Source organism: Falco punctatus, assembly GCF_963210335.1.
Source record: "Falco punctatus genome assembly, chromosome: 2".
In the NCBI taxonomy this organism is placed as follows: domain Eukaryota; kingdom Metazoa; phylum Chordata; class Aves; order Falconiformes; family Falconidae; genus Falco; species Falco punctatus.
In genome coordinates, this window is record NC_137581.1 from 91,550,281 (window position 1) to 91,567,388 (window position 17,108).

At 39.9% G+C, this 17,108-nt stretch overlaps 1 protein-coding gene across 7 annotated transcripts in view; it reads left to right on the plus strand.

Annotated features, from left to right (window-relative positions):
- Window positions 1-2,237: 2,237 nt before the first annotated feature.
- ADGRG2 (adhesion G protein-coupled receptor G2) overlaps window positions 2,238-17,108 on the plus strand; it is a 63,506-nt gene continuing 48,635 nt past the window's right edge. For 5 of the 7 annotated variants that reach the window (XM_080377117.1, XM_080377120.1, XM_080377123.1 and 2 more), the window contains exons 1-2: window positions 2,238-2,768; window positions 13,837-13,955. In XM_080377117.1, coding sequence (XP_080233243.1) covers window positions 13,838-13,955 — 118 coding nt within the window. In that variant the 5' untranslated portion in view covers window positions 2,238-2,768; window position 13,837. The remainder of the gene's footprint in view (window positions 2,769-13,836; window positions 13,956-17,108) is intronic. The other 2 variants (XM_080377118.1, XM_080377119.1) reach the window with 2 other exon arrangements.

The following is a 17,108-nucleotide window of genomic DNA, read 5'->3' on the forward strand; positions in this document are numbered from 1 at the left end:
GGCATTGAGCAATCTGAGTTAAGACAACCCTTTTTTTGGCATTTTCTCAGAAACATGACAAAACTCATGGGACTGAAAAGTTCTTTATTGTTCAGCTATCCATGCTTGTTCCTCAGACCTGCTATAGTCTACGATTTCTTGAGAAGCGCACAGGAGTTTGTCTTTGGCTTCCATGCAACGCTAGCCAGATTCAGTGTAGTCGTAGAACTGTATAGCTGGCATACAGCTGGTATCGGAGTGAATCTGCATAGATTTCAGGGACTTTTCCAGTTAACAACAGCCATAAAAATGCACTTTGGGAACTAAGTTCTTTACTTAGTCCTGGTTTTTAGGTCATTACCAATCAATTCTGTTTAGTTTCTCTGTATGTTACTGGACACTACCCAGTTGTAGGTAATACACAGTGTAAATAAATAATTATTGATATAAATTGTTTTCCTTTTTTGAATTACACAGTACTTTCTTCTAGTAAATGAAGCTGGTTTGAGTGGAAAGGGAATAGGTATTTTGAGGTAATTCCCTTGCCTGCAGTTATAGTTCAGTGCTTGAAAATCAACAACTGATTTTTATTCAAAAGAGCATTATCATTTGTCAGAAGCATTGGGAGGACAAAGACAGACTTCCATTTATCTGTATGCTGGCAACTACTTGCACAAGAAGCATCACAGTAAACTTACTAACCCTACACTGCCAATGAGTAAGGTGCCCAGGGGTGAGCTGGGCCTCAGTTTCCACCCTCATTGAATGTTTTAGCCTTTCTGTTGAGATACCACTAAGCTACATTGGTAAAGCCCACTGTTTGTGGATGTGTCAAAAGAGCACTGATGTAGAACTGCTAGACAAGTCTTTTCATAGATGAACAATACTCTCATATATCGGACACCCAGCATTAACTTCAGGACAATGTTACTCTTCCTCCTTATTGACCTCAAACATCCAGATCAGGACTGAATAAGGAGGCACAGTTCTCACAGGCTGCATAAGGTAGGAAGAGAATGCCATTTGTGATACTTAAACATTTGAGGAAGATAATCCATTAAGCAAGGCAGAGAAAAAAAATGCCTCCTGTCTTTTCCTGTGTGAGGAACTGCAAAAGCACTGGCCTTGCATTCCAGTAGATGCTAGCTCCAAAGCATCCAAAGACACCATTAATCTAACAAACATGAAACAAGCTTCTTCATCTAACCCCAGCTCTTTACAAGTATTTTTCTATGAAACTCTGCACATCATGTAGACTCATCACACCCTGCATCAGCAGGAACACCTAGTGTCTGGGGGGTTTGTAGAATTTGCCCCTATCTTATCTTCAGTAACACCGAGAAGAGTTGTTACCAAAGTTCCAGCTTTTCCCTCAGGATGTGCAGTGTGAGCGGCTTTGCCCAGCCGTGCCCTGGGTGCCAGGCACTTCTCAGCAGTGCCTACTGACTAAAGCTCCAGTCCACACACAGAAAGCAGTTCCTAAACATGTTGGTAATAATAAAAATGAAAAAAAAAAAGGAGTGAAAATGCTGTATTTTCAGAACAGCTTCATCCCAAGCAGTTAAAAAGAGGGAAGAAGAGGGCCACCGCTGCAGCTGACAGTGGGCCGGCCTGATGGCTAAGTGGTGCTCCTTTACCCTGCCGCTGACCGCAGGTGTGAATCTCAAACGGGACTGAATGAAGGGTACTAATTCTGAAAAACTACACTGACATTAGGGCCTAATGCAGTTAAGCCTGTTTAAAGCTATACAAGAAAAAGGGCCGTTTTAACGCTGAACACGTTGCCCACCAACGAATTCAAAACGGTTTAACCAGAGCGGTAATTCCTTCCCCCCGAGCTTGTTGTAGCCAGGGACGCAGTGTCCCTGCGTTTCCTCCCACCGCGGCCGGTGCTGCTCGCTGCCTCCCCCGCCCCGGCCAGCCGCACGCCGGGGGAGCTGCCCCGCCAGCCCCGCGCTGCCCACAGCGGCCGGGACGACGCCCGCGCCGCGGGGCCGCCGGGCGGGGAGGGGCCCGCCTTGCCGAGGGGCCCGCCTTGCCGCGGGGAGCGGCCCCGCCGGCCGCCGCCGCGCCGGGTTCCCTCTCGGCTCCTCGCCGCACCTCCCTCGGCTGCCTCCGCCCTCCGGCCGCGTCCAGCGGCTGCCCCAGCTGCGGGGGCCAGCGGCGGCCTCTCCTGCGCCGATCGCCGGGCGGGCAGGGCGGGCGGCGCGGGCCGGGACGGGCGGTCCCCCGGGGACAGGTGAGCGCCGGCTCGGGTGGAGGGGGCAGGGGCGGCCGGAGGCGGCGGGCTCTCGAGGGCGAGGAGGGACCAGCAGCGCGGCGGGCTGCGGAGGCGGGAGTCGCCCTGCGCTGCTGAGCTGAGGTGAGCGGCGCTCGGGGGCTGGGCGGCAGAGGTGCGCGCCTCCCGGCGACGGGCTTTCCCGGCGACCCTCCCGGAGGGACGATGGGGCTGAGGGCAGGCGGGTCGCGCGGGAAGCTGCCTGCGAGGCTGGCGGCGGCGGGCGGAGGAGGGCAGGTCAGAGGGCTTCGAGCTCCGTCGCCGAGCCCCGACGCTCCCGTTTAGTCACGTCCCCTTCACCGACCCCTCCCTCCCTCCCCTTGGGCGGCACTGGCGGGTCTCGCCTGGCCGAGGGAAGCGCGGGCGGGGGACGCTGAGGGGAGATCCCGCCTGCGAGGGCAGAGCGCGCTGCGGGAGCGGGAGCGGGGCGGGCGCGGGCCCCGCGGCGGGTGTGAGGCGGCGGGGGACGCGCGTCTCAGTTCGCCTTGGAGGGGGACCCGCTCCTTACCAGGTACGTTTCTCGGTGCTGCTGGGGAAAAGGGCCCTTCCTGGTTTCCAGTCTTGTTTGAAGCACGTAATTAACGGTGATGAAAACGTCGGTAACATACTTAAATAGACTTTAAAAGTGAATGATTTTGCGTGACGCGTCAGTAGGGTCTAGATGCGGTTTGCCATGAGGAGGTCGGGCGGCGTCCTGCTGGGACTGTATCTCCAGGCTGGCTCAGGTTTTGCTCTCACACACGTTTTCTGTGGGAATGGGTGCTGAGAATATGTTCAGCTCAAAAGTCTTTTGTGTCTTTTTTTTCCTTGTATGTTCTGCAAGATAGCCTGTGTCACTGGAAGTGAAACGTCTTCAGAGTGACCTGTTGCACACAATAATTGCTTTGCAGAGGGTTTTGTTTGTTTTTTGTCTTGACCTGTTACACTGGCTGGATGTACTGGAACCATTCTTCCCTGGCTGTGTTTATTTTTGCTTTGCTTTGCAAATATATAGATTTTCTTGTTCATGGGTAGTACTTAGAATGGTGCTGAACTCTTGCTTTTACTCTGTGGTTGTCTTGTGTTGACTTATGTGGAAATGTTGAAGAAATGTTTATAAACTAATTCACTAGCCTTCTAAAGACGTGCCTGCTCAGCAAATTAAATGTGGATGTATAAGCCTGAGCTGGTTTTGACTTACATGAAATCACTTATAGCAGTGCTGAAGACGTGGTAGAATGAGCTTCAACATGAGCCAAAATAGAGTTCACAACCTCAGGCGTGCAGATCTGGGTGTTGTTCAGTCCCCAAGCAAATACATTGGGGCTTCAGCTCTGTCACTTGTGCTGAAAAGGTAAAGCTGGCGTCATGTGTCTCAAAACATATTTCTTCCTTTTGCTTGCGTAGGCTAACAGTGTACATCATCATTAGAAGAGAATCGTGCAAGTTGATATTCCTGTTCTTAAGCTTTAAGCCCTTCCTTCCTAAGCTGGAAAGTATACTTTCTGTAACTGTTTGCATGAGGGGAACAAGCAGGATTTGGTCCTCTGCTGGTTGACTAGAAATGTGTTGAATTAAACTGGTGAACAGAAAGCATGTCTTTACTTAGGACCGTCTCCAAGTGCTTGTCTTCTCAAAGGAAGCACACTGACAACTTAGTGATAAAGGCAATCTCTAAAGTGAAATGGTTTGAAAGAAGATTCAGGAAAGAAATTGCATATAAACAAAATTCGCTCAGATATGAAATGGGGCCACAAAATTTTCTGCTTACACTACAAGCTAGTATCATTTCTGCAGTGGCAGTCAGACACCAAGTGAACTAATGTTATTAGTATATTTATTAATATTATTTTAGTATCAAGGTAATTCTGTAGATGGAGTTTTCTCTTCAGTGCCTTCCAAATTTAATGTTAAACTTCGATTTCTAATACATTAACAGAAATTGGCTCAAATTAGAGCCAGCTGGAGAGGGGTAAAGGACCAAATTCCCATTCTCAAGTTAATTGCTCAATTTATACAATTTTTGTGCTGTGAATGCTTTTAGTCAGGTCTTTCACTAATAACTGTAGAATATTGGCAGACTGAGAAAATTTTGGACTTCATGAAAGAATAACTGTTGTTAAATTTGGACAAGTTTTAGTTCTTAATATGTAACGTAATCAGTGGCCTTGGCAAATACAGTATAGATTTAAAACTGATCACTACACTTACAAAGTTTGGAATTTTGTGTTTTCAGTGGAAATAGATTAGATTACTTGAAGGCCAAAATCAGGGTAGCTTTTAAAATTTAATCTTGTTGACTTCAACAGAAAAATTGGCATGAATAAGGCACGCTATTTGGCCTGAAATGTTAGCTTTCTGATAAATGGTAAGTTTAGTAGTATAACTACAAATACATTATTGTATCTAGGTTCAATTAAAAGCTTTTCTTTTTTTTTTTGAGGTGCATGGATTTAAAGAATATTATTTTTTTGCAGGACACTGGTAGGTGCTGCTCTGCTTGTGAACAAGAAAGGAGCAGAGTGAATAATTTCATGTTTATTAGATAGGTAGTCCTGATTATGAGGATCTTACTCTTTCCAGTCATAAATTGCTGGTGTAAGTAGAATTTGGAGAGGATCAGTACTTGTTCTATGAGAAGACAGGCTTGTGTAACTATATGGTAATTAGTAGGACTCAGTTATGTGGGAGCCTTGCATTCCTTTTGTGCCAAAATATCTTTAAAATTTATTGTTGGTCAGTGTGGACAAAATATCGTTTGTAGTTGACATTAGATTGAAGGCAAAAAAATGGATCTCAAACTCCTCCCTGCACGAGTCACATGGATTTGACTCTGTGAGCCTCTGTTCGTGTGAGCTGAACGTCTTGTTACTACAGGTGCTCAGCCTGTGAGTCTTTTTTACATTGGCTTCAGGACAGTTTTATTGCAGGTAATGTGTAGTGGAACTCATACAAGATTTTAGAAGTGTATTTGGTAGCTAAAGTCCCACCCTCATAATTTTCTGTTTTTCTTTTATCGCAGAGAGTTGTAGCCTAGAAATCTAATTATTGTTTGACATAACAGCTGCTTTTCAGCTAGTGCCTTATTAAAACAGTGATTTTGTTCTTCCCTTCTAGGTCCTCTTCTGCTGGCTACTGAGATACAGTGTTCCTAAAATCTCAGACAAAAACTGTAGTTTGTAACATGATTTACTTATTTTTGTTTGCTTTAGAAGAAAATTGTGGAAAGTCAGTTATACTAGATGAGACAGTGTATGGAAAAGAAACAGGTTGTAAAGTTCCCCAGTCTGCTTAAAATACTTTTGCACATCATATAGAGGAAATTACTAGAAATTATTACATTATCTCTTGTTTTCTGAGATTTGCATGAGATGAGTAACTCAGGTGATGCCTTAGTTTCCAAAAAAAACCCCAACCACTCACAAATTAAACACTGTATATGTTCTCATTTATGGTGTTGCTTTAAGTATTCATTGAGGAGTGAAGGCCTGAGAGATCCATCAGTAGGTTTGCTGGAAGTTGTCATGTTTGACAGGATGTGACACATTTAGAAATGGTAGAATTAGCAAGAAAATAGGTAATGTGTATGCTGATTATGGAAACGTTATTGTGCACATGTAATAGAACCCAACATCTTTTTACTGATGCTTTTGGTGTTTGAAATGTTCTCTTAAAAATCCCTTTTATATTCTTCAGAGAAAAAATTACTGTGGTGCTCTGCCTGGATTTATTAGACATCTGGGCATGCTGATTGTGAATGTCACCAAATTCCACATTTAATTTACGAATTCCCAACCAGGCTTTTAATATGTTTGTTTCTTTTGCACCAAATTAATTATGGACATAAGCTGGCTGAATGGGTTTCTGATAATACTTGTTACTTGGTGTTTTGAGGTCTGAGGGACTTTGTTCCATCATTATTTATTCATAGCATAGTCCAAGCGTTCATATAACTTGAGCTAAAAAATGCATCCTTTTTTTCACCCTTATATATGTTTCAGCAACTCAGCATTGTGGTTAGGGTGGTTTATTTGTAAGAAGGCCAATCACTTTTTTTATAGAGGTGGTGATGGTGGAAGAAACTATATGGAGTGTAGTTGTACAAAGTGGATTTTCTGAGCTGATACGTTCCTGGGGGCTGCACACAGAAATGGTGCTGATTTAAATGAATTATTATGAAGTTGCTTTGAAGTCACTACTCTCTTGTGTGACAACTTTCAAGTATTTAAGAATGATTGCTATTGATTAACTTGTTGTAGTTAAATTAGTCTAACATGGTTTCCAGATGGAGCTTTGCCTCCCCTTCTTTCCCTAACAACTGATTACGGGACCTGTCCTGGCAATGGTACCATCTCCTTTCCTGTATGCACCATAGACTTGCATTGTACCCTAAGGAGGAGCAGTGCTAAAAGAGGCCCAGAATTCTGTTCTGGCATAACCATGTTGCCTAGAATGTCTTAATGGAGGACCCCTAAATATTTACCCTGTGTGAAGACGGAGGTGCCAAAGTGACTGTATTTCCTTAGGCTGTATAAGGGTAGTGATGACGTATTCCTAGTCAGAGTTGTAGTGGGACTCTGGAAGATGCTTTCTTTAGTGCATTTGTCTTTCAAAACTGATAAGCTTTATTTCTTTGGTACAAACTATTAATTTTGGTCATTGGGCTGTTGATTAAAATAATCTGAGAGATTGTTTAAAACAAACAAACTCTACCAAGGATTGTGCTTCCTAGCTTCGAGAGAAATTTTGACAGCTCCAAGAGACCTAATAGGTCCTTAAGTCTGCAAAGTGAAGCTTAGGAAGTGTAAACTGAACAGGAAGAACTATTTCCTCGCTGCCCCCCCCCCCGCTTACAGTAAGATGAGATAAACTTTCAGATCCCATTTTTGAAAAGTAGGAAAATTGCATGCATGACCTGAACACTCTTCTTTCTGCCATGCCTGGCCCACACTTGATTCTTTACAGCCTGCTTACATCGTTCACTGGTTTGAATCTGGTTTGAATATTCCAGCTTTAGAAAAGTCTTTGTTCTTCCATCTTCCTTTCTGCATCAAACTGAATATAAGGTTTTGCAAAACTTGGTGTTTGTCCGCTTTTCTATGCTTGCCTTTGTACACCCTTCCTCATGCCTTTTACATGGCTCAAGGTGCATGTCTAGCATTCCTTTAGTCTTTTTCTATATGTCAGCTTAAATGTAGTCTTTGTTGTACTTTGTCTTCTACTCTGTAGAACACTTCTTTTGTTATTCCCCTCCACCCATGAAACTTGTATACCTCTATACTCCAAAGTTTTATTAATGAAAATATAAACAAACTGCCTGTAGGTGCAGTAACCAGACTTGTGACAAAAATAAGTACTTTATTATATCTGTGCTTCTTACGCTTCATCAGTAATTTGTAAACTCTTTGAAGTGGAAACCTGCTCAGGTATTGTCACTGATGGGCTTTTTAGTTTGCTCTAGAAGTTATAATAGAGTGTGTGGTAGATAATACTATTGTCTTGAGAGGATACACAACGCAGAAGAGGTTTTCTTGGATATTGTAGAACTTATTTGTAAGAGCTAGGAGGACACCTCTTGCACATCTCCCAGGTGACTACTGGATATAAGGAGGTGAAACATTGCCAATCTGGGTAAGAGTGAACAAAAACTTGCTTGAAATTGTCCCCTGCACTATATATGGAGACACAAGTTACTGTAAGAGAGAATTAACTACCAAAAGGGCTTTTTGGCACTGAGGTCTGTAACGGAGAACCATCCAATAGCATATTACACTCGTGAATCCACTTTTACAAACCTTAATAATTAAGCTTACACTTTTACATGAATCTAATGGGAGATCTATGAGTTGAACTGAGGGAAGACGTTGGCTTGCAGAGCTTGGTATTTGTAGAATATAATAAAAAGAAATCTTTCTAATACCAGTATCCTGCAGCAGTTGAAAGACTGCACAAAAGAATGGATTTCTGGGAGAGTTTTTCCTCCTGTTCATTTCTTTTAAGAACTGAACTAATGAGTTATGAGTTTTGCAGAGGACTGATGTCTGCAGCTAAGTGGCTTGTTGCTCTCTGTAAGCCAACTTATTAAAAAATAAAATATTTAGTATCTTTGAAAACAGTAAAGATTTATGTCAGAAGGACATGTTTGGAAGGTCTTTGAACTAGCTCCACACGTCACCATTGCAGTCTTAGAAGAAGCTGGTGTTCTTCATGAAGTGACTAGAAGTAGAACACAGTATGCCAGTTTTTACAGCCTTTGATAAAGACTGGAGAAAATTAATGACAGCCAAACTATTATCAGATAGTAATAACCCTATTACTGTCTTCTGAAAAAAAATATTTAAATAAACCCCATGGAACAACATTTTTAAGTCAATGGTGTTACTTCTGCTGTTGTCAGTGAATACTGTATGTGCCAAAACTCACAGTGACATAAGACTTTCCAACATAAGTGTCCTCCCTATTACATGTAACTTGTTTCAGCCAAAACTTAAAAATAACATATAAATTTTACTACATTTTGGTTCCAGTCTGGAAAATATAAAGGGCTTATGGAAGAAGTCTACAGTCTTACGTTTCTGAAAGTAATTAAAGGTATCAAGAAGTTCTCATACCTGGGCAGTATGATGTTTCTCTTGCTCTTTTCTGCCTTTAACAGTTTATGCGTTGGCAATGAGGACCTGCTCTGGCTAAAACTTGACATAAAAGAACTAATAGTTTTTCAAAGACTTCCAGTAAATAGATATATTAAACAGGAATTGTAAAATTTGAATGTATTTCTCAAAAAGTGATTTAACAAAGTACACTACAGCACAGAACAGCTGTATTCACATTTTGCACTTTCTTTGGCTTTAAGTCTGTTGAAAATATATCTGCTGTAATACAAGGCAATCAGTAGCTTAAGGTAAGCCCTGTTTGTCTTGATACATGGGTGCACACTTGGAAAGAAGTCCAGGTTTCTCATACTGCACTTTGAGTGGAGCTGCACCGTGCAGTCCCCCTTGAGGCTGCTTGCAGAGGCACGGACTCCCATCTCCTCTGCCTTCCAGCTGCATTTGTAACACAAGCCCAGTTTCCTGGGACACCTCAAAGTCCTTTCACTGTGGATGCCGGTGACTGAACAGCTAGCTGAAGGGCTTTAAAAACATCAACTTCAAATGTTACTCATCTTTCAGAGGTACAAAGCTGGGTACAACTGAGTAAATGTGGTAAAAGCCTTACAGGCCTTGGTTTTAACAGTCATCTTAGCCTGCTCTTGTAAGTTGCTGTTGGCTTACTGACCTTCATCCCTGTATTCTGCCCATCCTTGAGCAGCAGGCTTCCTGTCACAGTGTTTGTCTTGGTCAGCCTGTTAAATTTCAGTAAATTCTACAGAAACTGTATTCTCTAGGCAGGTAGAACTCCCATGGTGCTGAAGGATGATTCCATCAAAAGACTAGAAAAATAGCATGACATAAGCTAATTAATACAAGTGATAAGAATGCACACTCCTTTTTATACCATCTTTCTGTCTTTGTTTCCCGTAACCTCTACAATTTCCAGAGAATGTGATACTAATGCACAACTGCAATGTGTATAACACAACATACAACACAACCATCTAATTTTTCAAAGTATGTTTGTTCATTTGTTTTTTAAAAAAGTTCTATCAATGCTAGTTTTACTTTCAAATTAATGACGTGGTACAAAATGTTGTGAAACCTGGGTACCAATGCTACAAGATCATCGCTGGTCAAAATAGAGCATTCTTCATGGAGGGCAAACAAGAGGGAACAGTTTTATGGCTGAGCCCTTACTTTCTGTTTTCTGAATTTCCATTTTATCCACTGACCATGAAGAAAAGTAATTAATATTTTATATATATATATAATTTTATATATATATATATATATTCTTCAGGGAGTTAGCTCTTTGTGAATAAAAGTGACTTCATTATTTGAGAATAGTGAGAAAGTAAAGACAGCCAGTTACATCTTTACTTGTAGCCTGTGCATATAATTCCTTCCCACACTTGGGTGGCTCAGTAGTTGTGCCTAGTAGCTGTTGTAATTTATTAGATATGCTTGATTTACAAGTGAAAATTTTTCATCATACTGCAAAAACTACACAGATTCATGCTGAGCTTTGTGAGTCATGCTGTTTTCATTTAGTATAATGAACAATAAAAATGTTCATTTGAACAAAATGAATAACAAATTAAAAAAATCACTTATGCCTAATTTTATAATGGCCACAACTATATATTTACAATTACATTACTTTTCAGTATCATTATTAGGAGCAGAGCTTTAGAATTCCAGTACAAAGAAGGGCTTAAGTAAGTTTAAGATAAACATAACATCAAAATGTTTTAGAATGTATCCTATGAACTTCATTTCAATAGATATGATGAAATCGTATTGTACATCTCTCTTTTTAAAAAAAAAATCTAAAAAAATCCATCAAGGCCAGCAGCATCTTTTTTTTGGTTGTGTCTAAACAGCATTGTTGCAAAAATAAAGAAACATTAATGTTATTTTCCTAACTCTTTTAATAGTATCTTTTATCCACACATTGGAACAAATCTTGAGCTAGCATTCAAGTATCTGGAGTCTTGCAAAAAGTCATCTGATCTGTGTCAGGATTTCACTTTATATATTTCCTCACTTTCCTGCTATCTGGATTTTATTGCTGTCCCTGGGACCATTAATCTGCATTCATAGCTCTGAATAGTTTCGGAGTTCTTGTGACTATTTTGCAAATGAGAAGCTGTGCCTCTGTCCCCACTTGTCTTTGCTGGGCTCACCTCAGGAAGTGAGAACAGTGTCAAAAAAAACCAGAGGAGACAAAAGCTAAATGTGCTGGAAGAATTTATTACTTTTCATTTAAACACTGGACAAGTATTAGCAAAGCTTACTCTGGAAGACCTGAGTTAGAGGAAGGTCTGTTGGAACTCCTCAGGGCTACTTAGCACTAGGGCAGAACTGGAGCCAGAACCAGGAATTTCTAGGCTCCTGCCCTCAAATTTAGACTCTTATTATTTCTGGTGACTCAATTGTCATTCTCAGTTGTTATTTCTGGTGGATGGGGCACTAACGTGGTTGTCTAATGAGGTCTACCAGACTAAATAGAAGGCACGCTTTATAGTACAAGAGTAAACCTTTGTCCTAGTCAGCTCATTTCATGTATATCTCCTTGCAGAACTGAGGCTTAAGGAGGCAACTAAATGCAGGAAATGTAAGAGCACTCTGAACCAGTACTATATGTGACACGTGCAAGGAATTTGCTTCGCCAACATCGATGGCTAAACTTCTGGGTGCCACTGAGTATTTTTGGGCTCCATCCCATTCATATTTCAACTCTAGTAGAGGCCAGGGATGCTGGAATTAGTGTTTGTTTGTTGTCTAAATACATCACAATGGATAGATGGTTTACTGTATAAAAGAAGACATTTCCCCATAAATGGAGGAATAGACGTGCAGCTTGATTCTGCTTGGAAGTGACCTAATTTCAGACTAGAGTGGGAAGCATGAGTAGGCAAAGAAAGGAAACACAGCTTTTGGATGGGCACCTCTTTTCACCCTAAGAAATTATATTGTAGATGCACAATCCTTAAAGTTGTAAAATGTATTTAAGCTTGGCAGTTTTCATTATTAGGTTCTTAGTATAATTACTGTAAGTCTGCTACTTAGTTTGCTGACTGAACTACTTTATTAATACATGATTTTTAGGCATTCAAGAGACGCAAGCTAAGGACATGTTTAGACAAGTTTTCTGTGAATCTTTGGAAAGCTAGCCCGCCACTGACATGTCTTGCTATTTTTGCTTGTCTGTCTTTGGGTTTTTGTCTGTTCCTGCATAGGGTTCTGTGTATTAGCTATGTCCACTGTTTTAGCAGACCATTTATTTTCTCTCACCTTTAATATGCTTGATTTTGTATTCCTTGTATCAATAGCCTTTCTTCCTGCTGGTTAACTTCTCCAGCACCCATGCAGATGTCATACATGGTGTTGCCACAATTTGACTGTTATTTCCTTAGTGTATTTCGATTTTAAGTGTAGCACCCAGAATCTGAGAAGTGGAAGCAGTATGGGTCATCGTCCAGATTGGCCTGTTTCAATGGAATCAGTATGATCTTATTTTTCAGCTAGAAATATCACATACTGTGTAATTATTGAAAACACTGGCAACAGTGTTGCAGTGTTCTAATTCTTAAAAAGCCTTTGCTTATTTTTTCTATGTTACATTATTATATGTGTACACTTTATTTGCACGTACATTTAATCAGTTTCCAAACTGTCAAATACCTAGCAACTTCACTGTTTCTCAGTTTATTTCTGTAGCACTTTCTTGGAAGGTTCAGCCCATAGTAACCATTTAATGCTCATAAATATTTATGTTAATGTGAATGCTTGCAAAAAATACATCTTAGCCCTAACCTTAATTGAATTTACAGCTTCTGAAAGAGTTCACAATTTACAGTCCCTGAAAAGAAGGGAACTTAACTGCTGCCTGATACAGCATGTATGAAAATACAGTAAAGTTTGCAAGCAGTATGAGTACTAACCAATGCACTCATACATGCACCAAACTTAACAATAGTAAAGTTGAACTTCTGGTGTCATGCAGCATGCTCTGGCCTGCCATAAAGCTGATACATCAAAGATAAACAATATAAAAAGTTTACTGCGTTGCATTTGTTCAAGAATCAGTTATAGAATCACTTGTAACTATGTATCTCTAAGCCTGTTTATTTAAGAAATAATACATGCAAAAAGCAAATGAATGTTTCATGTAATTTTTCTTTCGGCATGCAAAATATTCAGATGATGTACCTTTTTTGAAAAGATCTCTTTACAAAAAGTTTATCTCTTATAGTAGTTCTTTTTCTACCACCGTGCCCTATTGCTCACAATAGGTAACCATCGCTAAAAAGAAATGTGGACAAACCAGGTTTCTGTGATACACCCCATGAATTTGCAGCCCACAATGTCTTGTGGCATTTCTCTTTTTCTTTTTTTTTTTTTTTTTTTTTTTTTTGCGGTAGCTTCTTGTCTTGAGAATGAGGTGGGGATCAGGAATCAAACTCTTGCTTCTTCTGTTGGAGTTCACAGTGTTGCTATTGAAATGTCAGATGAAGAGATACTTTCTATATACTTACTGAGATTAGCAAAGCTTTTGGATGAGCTCTTCAGGCTTGCTCACTAGGTGCTTTTGGTTTGGTTTTTTTTTTGTGGTTTGTTTTTTTGGGGGGGTTAGGTTTTTTTGTTGTTGTTGTTTTGTTCTTCAAATGTTGAAAGCCTTATTTGTGCAAGGATCATGGCCATGCTCTGATGTATTTGTGAATCCTTGGAGAATTAGAGCTTGAGTGTCTGGGATTTTTGTTGGTTTTTTTTTTTTTTTGTGTGTGTGTTTTTTTTTTCTTTCAGCAAACAGCTCTTTCTTTATCCATAACTTGGCAATAATACACAGAGTATTTGTGCATTTCTGTACAATATATACCCAATAGTATAATAGAGTTGAAAAGATTTACACTGATGGGTTGGAAGCATAATTTGTCATAATATCTGTACACCTGCACTTTTTCTAGTCACTGTGGTTTATTTATTTATTTTTTCTCCTAGAATGGTTGCCTGGGGAAAACAGCACTGCTGTGTTGGCAGAATACAGGACATTTTCTTGAGATTCAGGCTTGTTCTAGCAGTCCTTTTACTTCATTTGTTCCTGGCTACAGCAGGCAAAGGTAAGACAATTTCTTCCTGATTTATCTAGTGTTGGTATTCCAAATAAATAGCATTAGTCATGGTGAACAGCACTGCTGAATATATTCAGAACTAGCAAGTTTCTGCCCTCTTGAAATCAAGAGGAAAAACTGCCATTAACAAGAAATTAAACAGTTGGTGCTTAGCACGTAAACTTAGCACATAAACCCTATGTTTACAGTATTTGTTTTCATTAAAAAATATTTAGTAGTAACTTATTTTCTGATATGGATGAGGAGAGAATGTAAACACAATATGTAATAACAAGATAAATTAACTTCCTTGCTGTTTTTTTGAACTGGAAATGTTACTTTTTTCGGAATATGTTGTTAAATCTTTTACACTTCTTGCACAAACACCACAAGATCCTTTAAGCTTCACTCTACTTAGTGCTCGTTTGAGTACAGCACATCTGCTGCGTTGCTCTTTGTTGTGTATCTCAATACGGCAAAGGAAAAGGTAGTAAGGTCCAAAATGTGTAACAGGAATGATGTATTTGAATTTGACAGCCTATGCTCTTTAAATAACAGTAAATAAAAGATAAGTTCATAAGGTTCTTGTACAAATTTTTTAACTGACATGGTGATGCTTTTGTATGAGGTGTGGTAGAATCAGTAATTTGGTTTATTCGTGGCTGTTCTGTAAGCTGGCAGAGACAAGTTTGTCGCTACTCTGGACCTCAAGTGATATAGGTAACAGTGCTTGTCACTCATAAATCTTCCGTATATCAGTAGTGTGTAATACATTTATCATGTTAGTAATGTGCATGGAATTTAAATAAAATTAGAAGTGTTTTTTTGCCACATACTTAATGACTAGTTTTAGAAACTGTTTTGCTCAGAGAAGTCATGGATGCCCCATCCCTGAAAGTGTTCAGGGCCAGCTTGGATGAGGCTTTGAGCAACCTGGTCTAGTGGAAGGTGTCCCTACCTGTGGTGAGGGCTTTGGAACTAGATGATCTTTAAGGTCCCTTCCAACTCAAACCATTCTATGATTCTGTGTTACTTTACTCCAGAAGGTCAGAGTTTCTTGCAGTTCAAAGGTACTTTGTAAGTATGTCTGCTTAACGACATTGTTCTAGCAATGAAATTTCATATGTTTACAGACTAGACTAATTCCGATTCTAATTCCCCAAATGTAGTAATTTTCATAGAAAGAAGCTCTTATTGAGACAAAATTTGAGATTCGGGTGATAAAACTCTTACTAAGATGGTGAGGTTTTAACCTCATGTACTTTCAATAGTAAAAAGGACAGGGCTGCTCAGCAGATGGGCAAATGTCAAGAATTTTTCCAGGGGAAATGCAACTGCATCTAGGGTTCCAAGTAAGCAAGCAAAGAGGGATTTTGTCTTCAACGATCACTTGCGAGTGCCAGTAATCCTTCAAGAAAAGATGAACTGGCACAAGAATGTATTTATGGTTCCACCCTATTTATTTATTATTATTATTTTAAGGCTGTTAGCACTGTCAGCAGCATCTCTGCTCAGTTCTCCCCCCATCTAAGGGGCCAGAGTATGTTTGTGTTCTCCAGGAAATACAAAGAGAGAATAACTGCCTGTGTTCTTCCTGATGTCTAGGACACTCTGCATAATGTGGCATAGTTTATCCAAATACAACTGTGAATGAAAAAGGAGGGATGAAATTAATTGTGAGGAATAAGTTCTTAGCTTTAGATTTCCAAAACATTGAGCACAATCAAGTGACCCACATGTAGAAAGTTTAGAGTTTTCAATTTCTTATAAAGAACAGTTATGAGCTCTAGGCGGAATACATTAAGATACAAGATTCTTGTGATGTCATTTTAATGGTCTGTCGCAAGCACTTTGTTACAGGTGGCAAACACTTGCATAGAAATTAATGACTATTGTTGTTACTGGTTAAAAGCCAGATTGTGCAGATACATAAATTTGTGAGTATTTTTATTCAAGAGAATACTCAGCTGTATTAATCCTCAACTATACTGGTAAAGTAGCTATCAGTAATAGAAAATTAGTAATAGAAAATAGTGCTAGTGCTTATGTACTGAGAGAATCTGCTCCTGTATGTCTATTTCTTACTACGTATGGTTGGCTATGTCTTGTAAAGCTATCAGTTATCACCATCTGAAAATGTTTGAAAAAAGAGAGATTACATTTGGGGTTTATGTTTGCATTATCTTGCCATTCTCAGAAAATTTATTTTAAATGTTTGGAAGTATGAGCATACATTTCAGGATTTCTTTCAGGGCTTAAGAGAACTTATTAAGTGGATGCTCTTTATTTTTAGTGAGGCTAAAAAACCCAGTTCTTGCTTCTATTAGAGGTAAATATATTAAGAAGGAACAATTTGTATTTCTGAAAGAGGTTAAGTGCCTGAATACAGCAAATGACATAAAAAAATCAGTCCGCAATTACTACTGCATGGAGTTTCCTTGACTCCAGATTGTGATTTTTGCTTATTTTTCTTACTCTGGAGATGTTTTGAGCATTCTTTCTACTATGCTACCTTTTCTGTGTTGGGGTGATTAAGGTATGTTCATGGCAAGGTTTCTGAATGTGATTTGTATTGTCTGGACCCAAAGGAGCTAATTGTAAGCTAGGAATGCCACTGTCAGAGCACAGCCAATTCCAGCTCCTCAGTTCTACGCTCAAGGGTAGATTGCAGCCCACAAGTACCATTACTAGAGAAAATAAGTGATGGTTGACAGAACTTCCAAAAGCTTTAAAGTAATGTCATCTCCTACATGCATTGCATCCACCCACATATCAGACTTATCCAAGATTGTTTTGATAATGAATTTCTAACTTAATGCTGTACTCCATGTGTTCTACTTGGAACAGTGAAGTGCATTTTCTGACTGTGGTTATGATTTCCTGTGTGCTTTTTCAGCATTCTTTGGGTAGACAAACCATATAAAATTTTCTGAGTCTTTCTTGTTACAACTCAGATAGTATTGGTATCTCTTCTCTTAACTTTGGCACCCCTGTTTGGCACCTGTTGCTTTTTTTAACTCTTTAGAGCAAAGTGGGCCAGACTTTCCAGGTTTTGGAAGGGTAGACTTCTCTAAATAACCTCTTTTGGTAGTTTAAGTTGTCAGGCCTTTTACGCCTATCAGTAGTGGTCTTTTTGAATCATCAACAGGACTGATGTAATTT